Below are 11,397 nucleotides of genomic sequence, written 5' to 3'. Positions count from 1 at the left end.
CAACTTAGGTTGTTTTTCAAAAAACGGCAGACACAATAAGGGTTGCTTTCTCCCCAGACCCGAAGTTTTTATACGATCTATGATCTTGACTTTAATATTTGTGTCAGTCTTGTCGATACAGCTTAATCTAATTTTTGACAGCGTTTGCACTCTTTGTGCTGTCACTAACGCTAATAACATGACTAATTTCTTCGTCAAATCCTCAAACGACAGAGTGTCGTGCGGCCAAAGAGTTTTTAGATAACATAAAACTGGGTCAAGGTCCCAAATTTCGTCATAATTAGCTGATTGCGGGCGTAGCTGAGCCACACCTCGAAAGAATCTCTTTATAGCGGGCTACTGCCCTATATCGCCTATAACTATTAACGCTAAAGCTGATCTCTACGAGTTTAACGTCCCATAAGTTTTTACGTGGGATAAAGAGACGGTTAAAAACTCGAGAACAGATGAAACTGGAGCCTGGAAAAGGGTTGGCTCTCTTCTTTTGACAAAAATCCCATCAGAGACTTAATGGCTTCCGGTATTGCTTAATGGTTCCTTCGGACAAAGATGCCATCACAACCGGTACGGACTCTTGAGGAACGCCTTTCATGACAAACGCTTGCCCGATAACTTCCCGACAACCAGGAAAAGCGAGGTTCGCAACGGATGGAATTGCCTGCAATTATCAATTAACAAATCATTTTCTGGATGAAAAAGGATCGGTTGGCTCACAAACAATTTCTGAAACAGGGGGTACCACGACTGTGTTGGCCAGAAAGGCACAACCAACACCCCGTTTGCTTTCGCAGCAATTATTTTTCTAATTGTTCTGAGGATGACAGCGAATGGTGGAAAAGCGTAGAAATATAAATTTGTCCACGGTATGGGAAAAGCATCTACCGCGCACGCCTCTGGGTCTCTGTGCCATGAGACGAATTTTCTGCACTTTGCATTTACGTTCGATGCGAACAAATCTATGTCGAATTTCCCGAAGGTTGTATCTACTTGATTATATGCCCAGCTAGCTAATTCCCATTCGGTTTCGTTTTGTTTGACTCTCGATTCCTCGTCTGCGCCTTTATTGTCGCGAGAAATAATGTACGAAGCGAAAATCCACAAGTCGCGAATCTCGCACCATTGCCAGATTTCCTTTGACAAATTTGACAACTTTGGAAACTGAATGCTACCCATACGGTTTATGTACGATAACGCCGTCGTATTATCGACACGAAGCAATATTTCACACGAATGTTTATCCTTGGCAAAGCATTTGAGTCCGTAAAATACCGCTTTTAATTCGAGATAATTAATATGTTCTTTTCGCTCTTCCATGTTCCAAAACCCATGTGACCGATTTCCCTCGCACGCTACTCCCCAGCCTGTTAACGAGGCATCGCTGAAGATTTCCATCTCAAAATGGTCCTCTCTTATCGGGTTGACGCACTCTTTTATATTTCTTGTCCACCGCTCTAAGTCTGGGATTAGATTGTCCGATATTTCCATGGTTTTATCGTAATTTCCATTTGTTTTTTGCAAAGCTAAAAATTTTTCTCTTTCAAAATTCTTAATGTATAAATTCTCATATCGAACCCCGAGACTGGCAGCTACTAAAATTCTAATAAATTCGGAAAATTTCCTGATTTGACAATGACTGATGGTCTGAAACTTTCTCGCGAGATCGTATATTTGATTTCTGTTGCTTTGTGGTAATCTAAGACAGAATTTTTCCGAATCAAAAAGGAAACCCAAAAATTTCACTTCTTTCGATGGTTCAAGGACACATTTTTCCATGTTTAATATTAGTCCGGCTTTTTCAATTAACTTCCGAGTCTCTTGAATATTTTTTCGGCATTCTTGTGCTGACTCTCCAAATACCAAAATGGCGTCTAGATAGAAGACAGATTCAAATCCTTTGGACCTCAATAATTGCGCTATTGGTTTCATGAGTTTCGTAAACACCTACGGTGCTGTACATAGCCCGAACGGCATACAATTAAACTCGTATAACGTGTTTTTATAAATGAATCTAAGATATTTTCTACTAGATTTGTCAACCGGAATCAAGAAATACGAATCCTTCAGGTCTAATATCGCCATAAAAATGTCTTTTCGCAATAGTCGAATCGCTGTCTTTTTGTCCTCCATTTTAAAATGCGGTGCTGAAATAAACATATTCAATTTTTTCAGGTTAAGAATAAAGCGCATTTCACCGTTAGGTTTTGGCACGAGAAAGTATGACGAAACGAATTGTTTTTCGCACGGCTCGCATCTAGATATTGCGCCTTTTTTGAGTAATTTACCAATTTCTGCTTCACAAGCAATAATTTCTTGATTTGTTAATCTTGGCTGGCTGTATTCAACTTGTGAACCTGGTTGACTTACAAAAGGAATAACGTAACCCGGTACTGATTGTAAAATGGAGAGATCGTTGGTCAATTTTTTCCACACTGAGAAAAAATTTCGCACACGTCCTGCGATTCCCACCGGGTCTAATCCTTGTGTCGACGATTGTCCTTGTTCCGGAAGGCTTTCGGTTTCGGTCCCTTTCTCTGAGTGCCCCGGTGACTCGCTCCGGAGGGACGGCGCCAGTTTAACTTCTCCGACTGTTGTTCCCTCAAAAAATTGTTTGGTCTTGAGTAGGTTGATGCAAACCTGCGATTTCCTGCGCGCGGTGCGTTCCCGAAGTTTCGTTGATATCCAGTCGGTTTAGTCAGATCTTTAGATGATTTTTCCATGGATTTGGCCGCCTTGAGATTTTCTGCAAACTTTTCTCCAAATAGCCATGCATCACGTGGACTGTAGTTGGCAATATTTTTGACAATGGGATTTAATCCCGGAATCATGAAAGATTTTCTTGTTTTTGTCATCTCATGATGTAGGTCAGATAGAATTCTGCCTGCATCAGCCAGCTGTTCGGTAAATTTTTGCGTGTCAACTTCTCGGTCGGTACTCTTTTTGTACTTCCGTTAGCGCTGCGCCAATAGCGTTGATGCCTGCTCCGAGTTGATCTTGAGCGGCGTACTGATACGCGTCTTTCTTAATCGCCAACTGTGTCAAGGCCAATTTTATTTCTGGTTGAACTTTCGGCGCTTTGGTAAAAGGACAGTTTCCAATTGTTGGATATTTTCCCTGGAGATCACACTTTTGGTCTATCGGCAGTCCATCTTGCAATATCTATGTCCAGCGCTGTGCCACTGCCACATGGATGTCGGGACCCCGTTGATTGTATTTAGATGGGTCGTCTCCCAAAAGCCCCAGTGTCGCTTCGGCGAGCTCTGTTGGTAACTGCTCTTCTTTATCCTCGGCCTGTGTCATGCGCAAGTTGATATTTCGTTCGTGAAAGCTGCGGAGCAGGGTATGGACACTTAGACCTCCCCTCCACTCCTTATTCAAGCGCAGTGGACCAGGGCCATACCACAACAATAAGATGTAAAATTCCCATATATCAAGTTTAAGTGGTATCACTGACATATCGAGGCGTCCTCTGGAGATTTGATAATTGGCTTGTATGAAGTTAATGTTAATGATAAACTGTTTGAAGGAGGTTTGATTATTGTTTGTAAGTATCAACAGAGGTCGTCGTAATCAACATGTACCAACTATTGGGGGAAAAAATATGAAATTCCTATAATTTTGTTAGTGAAAACTGTTATTATGTTGGCTATAGCCCAGTCCACACCGACGAATAATTTGCCTCAAAAACTGTTGAGTGTCCATACCCTGCTGCGGAGGCTCACCATTGGTGTGAAGCTGCCACAGACCCATTAGTCCTCCAAACATTAATTAACATTATCTTTTAATTTGCTTCATTCGGAACGACTATATCATATTCACAGAAAGATTCTATTGGAACGAAGTTCCTTATCGCTCGTTCACCGTAGGGGCTAGGCGGAAAAAAACGACACCAAAAAACCGACACTTTTTGGCTATAGTGCTCGTTTGCTATAGTGCGCGCGATCTCCCTCTCTCTCTCTCTCTCTATTCCAGCGTGTGCGCGCGCTCTCTCTCTCTGTCTCAGCGCTTAGGAACTTCGTTCGTACCGGCTGTCCCATGACAGCTCTCATGTTTTTTTCTTTTATTTCTCATTCACTCCAATTACTGACTTACAATCAGAAGTCGTTGGACATCTCATATCAATTAATACGCTATAGCGGTACTAACTTGGTAAGTTTTTGGATGAATAGAACGATAACGTAAATATCTCCCTGATAACATATATTTGCGGTACCAATTACATTCAGTGACACCAGGATTATTAATCACTAATATTTTTGAGAAATATTTATTGAACAAAAATAGTAATTTAGAGACACAATCGGTAATACATGATTTCTAACACTAGTAGAAGTAGAAGTGAGGTACGCGGCACACACCTGATCTCATGCCCGCGTTTCTCTCTCTTTTTTCACACGACACAGACCTACATGGGGATTACGGAAAGAGGCATACACTCTTGTTCTTATTTCTCTTACTCTCATACAATATAATACGTATACCGTATATTCTAGCAAATACATTCAAGAAAATCAGGCTATTCCTTGTTTATAGTGCAAACAGTGAATTGTGTAGTACTTTTTTACCAAAGTGAAAATGTCATCAACACATCGTTTATACCTATGTTTTTGGAGAGATAGCGATAGATACTGGTCTATTGACGTGGGGTCCGTGAATTGGTGGTAGAGGATGGGAGTGAGTGTATCGGGATGATGATTGAAGACAATTGATGATTAACGAACAAAAGATATGCTGTATTTTTGCACACACATAAGAACCGTATCGCTAGAGGTCAGAAAGCCAATTGAGCTTTGACGCAATCGAGAGAATACATGGATGATACTAAAAATAAGAGTGTGAGTAAGTATGTATATGTTTGAGGACGATTCTGAATAGCGAGTGAAATCAGATCAAGGAGTACGATACAATACTTCGACTTGAAGCGTTACATTGCTACTTTGCCGAAACACTGTGTTGCGTGTTAGAAATATATTTTTTTCTGAATAAGAGTTTTAAACGTTCCATGACCAGATCGCCAGGGTGATTGTAGTCGAGAAGAGAGCGCTGATGCTAATAACTGGTAATGTCTGTGAATTACTTGAATTCCTGGAGCATAAGTTTTCCAGATACACATCGAATAGACCTCTGACGAAAGTTACAGTTATCTGATGGCTCCTACAGTTTGGTATCTTTTCGATGATGCAATTGTAGGCGGATTTCAGTTCCCTATTAATTAGAAGTTAATTGTAATGGGAGATAAGAATCTACATCGTTTAAGAAAAGCATAATGGAATCGGTTCATCAAACTATTTCAAATGCCGTAGCAATCATTTGATTACGTTTCTTTAACTCGAGACCTATAACTTTTCGTTGAGATTTAAAACTTCGAAAAGTTATCTTGAAATCATGAACGGTACTGCAGGTCGAAAAATAAGGTCGTACCAAAGTTTCGATTCGCTACCAAAAAAAAGGATGTGCTGGTGTACTTGCACTAGTTTTCAAAATTTGAAAAACTGTTACTTCCGTTCGATTGAAACTATGTATGCAGAGTTTCTCTCATATTCTTATCGAAATCTTCGACCTGCATCTTTATGTAAGATAAAAACTGTGCATTGGTATTTGTATTATTGAAAGATTTCCGGTCCATATTCTCGACTTATACAACTGTTTATGTGAAAATGAGACACTTGGTTTACTGCGAAAATGAAAGTAAGACAAGTCTAAAGACTTTCTAATCAGAGAGACGTTTTGAAGATACTGGTAATACTTACGAGCATGTTGCGTCATTCCAAACCAGAGTGAAATTGTAAGTTTCTAAAGTATTGATTCCGGTAGTCAGTGCAGGCCAACATTTGTCGGGATCGTTAATCGAATGATAACATTCACCGCCTCCATTGATACTCAAATCTGCAAATAATATGAAAATTTTAATACGCGTTAACGTAGTTTTACGGGTGATTGTTTATCGCGTGTATGCGAGTTCCAACACTGGGAGCATATTCGACACTATCTAGGAAAACTGAGATGATATTGATGCGATATAAATAAATTTGCTCACTGCGTATCACATGGCGGTATGCCGCAGTATACTGATAAATAACGAAACACAAACTTCCGCAGGACGAAGCCGAGACTCAACCATTTAAAATGCAATTGAACGATTCGGAAAACGACGCATTCGCATGACTAGATAAACTAAATGACACATACTGACCCTTAAACATCTTGGCGTCATTCTCGCAGACGAATTCGAGCGTGGATGTTGAAAATTTACCGATTATCTCGATAGTTTTGAGTTGTTGCGAATCCACGCAATGCTCGAAGGACTTGGAATATTCTTTCATACATCTTTCGAGAGTTATTCTGCTTGGACAATAAGTTCTTACGTAGTACTCAATACTAGTTTCCAGTAGGGAACTGCCTTTGTACGTTTCGCGGGCGGTTTTCATATTCGACTTCAATACATCGTTGATACATTTTGTGGCGTTTTCTAGGCTGCTCGTTGCTTCTTCTTCCTTCCAGGTTTGACCATTCGTTGAGCACGCTTCCTTCGTGAAGTTTTTGATTAGTCCCAGGTCTTTGATCATGTCTTCATTAGTCACCCTCATAACCACATCTCTCACGACCTGTAGTGCATTTCTATATACGATACTCGCCGCTGAATCATTTCTTTGTCCGAAGGTCAGGCACAAAATCCCTGGAACAATAGGGAAAGGTTGATATTTCTTCTTGGACACTTCTATAACTGCGTTACATTCCAAAACGTTACCAGCCATTCTGGTTGCAATTCAGTCAATGGTTTCGGCATTTTTTCCTGTGTTATTATATTTTGGAAACGTTCCACAATGACAAGGTCAAAACGATGTTCGAGGATCGAATCAGGAATCAAATAATATTTCTAAAACGTACAATTATTCGGTGCACTGACTTACCAGTGAAAAGAAAAGTTGTCAGGACGTTGAAGGTCCTCATCTTGGCGTATCGTAGGTATCAGTAATCGGCAGCGAGCATCCACTTGCAAATGTTTTCGGTGTAACGCACGTATTATTCAACGGCTGTAGATATGAAGACTAACTTTACTTTTAGTGGTAATACGAAACCCTAATCACGTATTGTACAATCATAATTTTCAGTGTATATGACATCATTTCTCCTGTATAATGACTCGGCGTTATTTAAATTTTTCCGTACGCGTAGAGAATTCCTCATTGCACATTCCGAAGTTAGAGGAGAATACAACTTCGAAATTTTCAGGTGAGTTGAAAAATTAACGACGGAGCCAGGAATCGAACCTGGTATCTAGAGATGCTTTACCGGAGACTCACTCCACTAGACCACCTAGCCGCCCTGACTACAGTGTCAACTCACCTGAAAATTTCGAAATTGTACTCTTCTCTAGCAAATTTTTCTCGCTATAAATATATGTTGTATTTCATATCAGCAAAAATGAACAGCCCGCCGTTCAAAAGTGGCTAAGGACGTTGTATGCAAAACACCCTTTTCGACAGATTTTGTTAAAATTTTGCTCGAGTTTTAATTGTAATATTTCCAAATTTCTTGCCACATTTCAATGCGATTGACCACGTCGTTTAAGAATAAATCGAATTTGAAAATCCGAAAATTAACACAGGGCTTATGGGAAAATCCGCAAAATACGTGACAAAATTCACGTTTGCATATGTAATTGGAAAACGGGTCGATAGAAATGCTTGAAAAACTAGTATCATCTTATTCAATAAATTTTGGATCCATTAGAATTTTTTAATATTTTTCCACCACGTCATTATCTCGTAATTAATTCCGAACGTAGGGAAATTTCGTGAAGATTGCATGAGGAGAATATTTTTTCTTTTTGCCTTCACGCAATGTGACCACTGCTTTCAAATTCCGATGCAGCTTTTTTTTTCGCACAAATCGATCCACTATTGGTAAATCACTTGTCACTCGTTTCAAGCTCGGGTGGCCTATAGGTTAGGTTCATGCGACGCTGCCACGACCGAATTTTCGTGTCGTGCGTTAGTATTGTCCCCCGCGTTCCCTATCCGTGACAGGGCTCTACAGCTGTAGTGGGTACAGATGCGGCGATAAATATCGTTCTTGATGCCAAAAACATGAACGATTTCGACTATTTTTTTCGCTTTTCGGATCAAAAATTTATTTTTTACTATTCTTATCGTGAATATTTCGCAATTCTAACGGCATCTCAATTCAATTTTCAATAAACAAATATTGCATTCACTATTTCTTATAAAAAACGACGTCACAAACTTTTTGCTCGGATTTCGCATACAACGTCCTTAATAGCCACATACAGCACATGTGTGCACATGTCAACAAGCTTCACACACAAGTCAAAAATGTGTCTCTTCGCGACGAATCTCGAATGTAAATTCCGAAGTTACACGTCAATTCTACGTCATCACGATCTGGTTTCATTATGTGGAAAGGATAACCAGATGACAATTTTTTCCTATCACTTTCCAACTTGCCACGGGTGTTAATAATCACATCTATCACAGCACCATGTCATAACGTGTTCACTCTAAATTTTTCGTTTTATTTTCAACCGTAGGTGTTGTATTATGTTGTTTGAACCATGCAGAAATGCCTGATTTTGTTGCTATTTATGATCAACTGGAAACTGTGGGCAACCCTTTTTATAATCGCTGCGCTTACGTAGTTTGCTGGCGCTGAGAGTGGACGGGCAAGGCGATCTGTGACCACTCCAATCCGAACAAATTCTGGCGCCTGGCGGGCGGCGCGCCAATATAAGCCCAAACGGTTGGACATGCCGCGATCCAACACGTAGACAACAGGTCGTAAATAAATCGGAAATTAAAACGTATAGGTATTTCATTCATGAGGCTGAAGTTAATAACGTTAGCGTAACGAAACACTGGAGGGTAAAATTACTATTTTGAAATTTTGTAGTGACTTTGAAGTGGCTAAGTTTTGAAAATATGATTTTCTTGCTTTGTCTCATTATGACTTGGTCCATTTCAGAGATTCATAGATTCCTAAAATAGCGAAATAACTGACTTTGCGAAACGTGAATCATTACAATAACGTTACTTATAATTTCAGTTACTTAACCAGGTTTACTACTCGCTACAATACAAATGACAGACGACACAAATGATTTTACCGACAATATAGAATGTTAATTAAGGACCCCCTGTTTTTGAGATGGTTTTTTTAAATTTAATTAATAACTTGGAATCCTTCCTATGTAAATTTCACCGCGCATAAGAGGCCTTGACAGTATTTACATTCCTGACTAGGGCCCCCCTTAGGCCCGAAACGTCATGAATTGAATTCCTGACTTGTTCATCGATTTAAACGTCGAGAACTATTCACACGCACCGAGATAAGGTCGAGAAAACATTGAGCGTTATTAATTACAGCCTAATTTTAATTTTACAATATCGTGTTTATACGCGTTATATTAGCGATAGCATAAAATGCGCTGTTCCTTTATCTCCTATAACAATTCAGCTTCTCACACTGTGCGGTGTACAACAGCTACTTTTATTCCACTTTGTGGTTCGTCTCCTTGAGTCAACGGAAATTTAGTCAACAATATTCTAACGTCACGTCCCTTTACAGCAATAGCGTAACAATTGTAAGTGTCAATTATTCATTACTGCATTACGTGTATTGTAACGGACCCACTCAAAGTTGACCTCTGAGCTTTACATATATCAGTGCTTACATACAAGCGGTACAAGGACAGTCGACAAAGACCGAACACAGCCGAAGACGTGAATCGCTGCTTGACACGTCTTACTTTCAAGTGTTTAACGGCAGTTAAAAAACAATACGTATCGCTTAGTTTTTAGTCTACTATGACATATTACCAAAGAAAATCAAATCGGAGAGATCGGCTTAAAACCCCTTGTCTATGAAAAGGCAGTTCTGGCAACCCCCGAGTACGCGAAACGCCAGATGTATCAGGGTGTTCTTGATTTCAGTACTTTTTTATAGAGTGTTCAATTTCCTATAAGAATTTGTATTCAGATTGATAAGTCAAGCCGTTTGAGAGATGGAAAAAAAAATTCGGAAATTTTTTATTTTTTTTTTATAGTTATTCAGATGGGAAATTGAAAAAATCAATATTAAAAGCTCATATTTGCATGAGAAGAAATGCTGTACTGAAATTTTGATGCGCGTTTGAAGAGAAGAATTTTTGTTCTTGGAACACCCTAATTGCTTCCCTTTCGACTAAATGTGGTTCTCCCCTTTTTCATGCCAAGAACAACAAATTATTATATTTTCTATAGTTTTTTGACTTTTGTCTGAATGAAGTAAGACTAAAGCTATCGATAGCATTTTTTTTAATAAACTTTAGATATTGAAAATCAAATTTCTCACCTAAAATTGCTTCTCTTAATCGTATATAAAAATATTGATAAAATAAAAAACTAGAGCCAATTTGGAAAAACTACGCATACTCCTACGATCGTTGACATCAAACCTTTCAAAGACTATTCAAATATCAATGGCAACAAAACCACTATTGACCGGTGTAATGCATCATTGAATTGATTATATCAACATCAAATTGAGCAATATCATCCGCGAAGAAAAACATTCGAAATGTAAAAGAACCCGGAATGTATAATAACCAAAGTTATCCCGTGTAATTGAATTCCATGGAGAATTTACAGACAATCTTTGTCGCGAGGCCATCGTACACATAAAAAAAAAAACAAAAAAATGCCGAACACCAACAACGTACATGCTTTTGTGCGTGGTGAAGTCGCACAGACTGCTGTTGCCTGTATAGTGCTGACATCAGAATGTCACAATTCCAAGAACTAAGATAAGGTATTTGGTCGGCACGGTTAATGTCCACACTTTAATGTAAATGAAATTAACTCGTTACTCAATCCAAGTGCGTTTGGGACAAAAATACTCGATTCAACGATGCCCTTTCCCAACGCGCATTACATAATCAGTTTTCCGTGAGGTTGAAGCTCTAAAAATATCTTCAGAAACTTCAGTAGAAAAACGATCCGCACGCTTCCAACCCGGTGAAAAAATATTGTATTCTATTTCTATTGTATTTCTTCGCCGCTCCATTTAGGGACTTCCAATAAAGTGTCAAACATCATTATTTATCAAAAGATCTCAGAAATTATTGATTCCGGGTTTCACTCTGATTGTAGCAGTTTTTTCGTCAAAATTAGCATCGTATTTGGTGTAGTTTGTTGTCTACACAATGCTGGAGATGAAAGAAAAAATGGGCAAATCAATTAGTCGAAATATAAAAATGAGTTGACCGAAATCCTCGAAAAAAAAGAACACGTTTTTCTCCTTGTTGGTTTTTTTTTTCTTCTCTTTTTCCTGCGGTACATCGAACGACAAGAACCAGGATTAAAACTAAATTCTGTATCGACTTACCAATGCAGATCAGAAGGG

The 11,397-nt window shown here is 39.1% G+C and overlaps 2 protein-coding genes and 1 long non-coding RNA gene across 9 annotated transcripts; all 3 read right to left on the bottom strand.

The window, feature by feature from the left end:
* Positions 1-588: 588 nt before the first annotated feature.
* LOC124180738 lies at positions 589-1,926 on the bottom strand. Its single transcript, XM_046566484.1, has one exon. It carries the CDS (start codon positions 1,924-1,926, stop codon positions 589-591), a length of 1,338 nt encoding a protein of 445 aa, XP_046422440.1.
* A 2,988-nt stretch (positions 1,927-4,914) lies between these two features.
* LOC124179415 lies at positions 4,915-6,553 on the bottom strand. The gene is made up of 3 exons (XM_046563755.1): positions 6,191-6,553; positions 5,748-5,883; positions 4,915-5,202 (listed from the first exon to the last, which is right to left on the bottom strand). Exons 1-3 carry the CDS (start codon positions 6,423-6,425, stop codon positions 4,989-4,991), a joined length of 585 nt encoding a protein of 194 aa, XP_046419711.1. The 5' UTR covers positions 6,426-6,553; the 3' UTR covers positions 4,915-4,988.
* LOC124179417 lies at positions 6,549-11,397 on the bottom strand. Of its 7 annotated transcripts, XR_006870030.1 has the most exons (4): positions 9,246-9,379; positions 8,653-8,724; positions 6,909-7,031; positions 6,549-6,673 (listed from the first exon to the last, which is right to left on the bottom strand). It is a non-coding gene; the product is annotated as an uncharacterized LOC124179417 (long non-coding RNA). The 7 variants fall into 7 exon arrangements; XR_006870035.1 differs by lacking the exons at positions 8,653-8,724; positions 9,246-9,379 and adding an exon at positions 11,380-11,397; XR_006870029.1 differs by lacking the exon at positions 9,246-9,379 and having other exon boundaries at positions 8,653-9,074.

The sequence above is a fragment of the Neodiprion fabricii genome, chromosome 4, assembly GCF_021155785.1.
Source record: "Neodiprion fabricii isolate iyNeoFabr1 chromosome 4, iyNeoFabr1.1, whole genome shotgun sequence".
Taxonomy (NCBI): domain Eukaryota; kingdom Metazoa; phylum Arthropoda; class Insecta; order Hymenoptera; family Diprionidae; genus Neodiprion; species Neodiprion fabricii.
The sequence above is the reverse complement of the archived record's forward strand: the minus strand, read 5'-3'. Positions and strand labels throughout refer to the sequence as shown.

What these genes read in the sequence shown, in the direction of transcription:
- LOC124180738 (XM_046566484.1), bottom strand. Translation starts at nt 1,926, where the DNA reads ATGAAACCAATAGCGCAATTATTGAGGTCCAAAGGATTTGAATCTGTC.
- LOC124179415 (XM_046563755.1), bottom strand. Translation starts at nt 6,425, where the DNA reads ATGAAAACCGCCCGCGAAACGTACAAAGGCAGTTCCCTACTGGAAACT. An exon ending in TGACGCCAAGATGTTTAAGG is followed by an intron (nt 5,884 to 6,190) that starts GTCAGTATGTGT and finishes TATTATTTGCAG; the next exon opens with ATTTGAGTATCAATGGAGGC. An exon ending in TGGAATGACGCAACATGCTC is followed by an intron (nt 5,203 to 5,747) that starts GTAAGTATTACC and finishes TCTAATTAATAG; the next exon opens with GGAACTGAAATCCGCCTACA.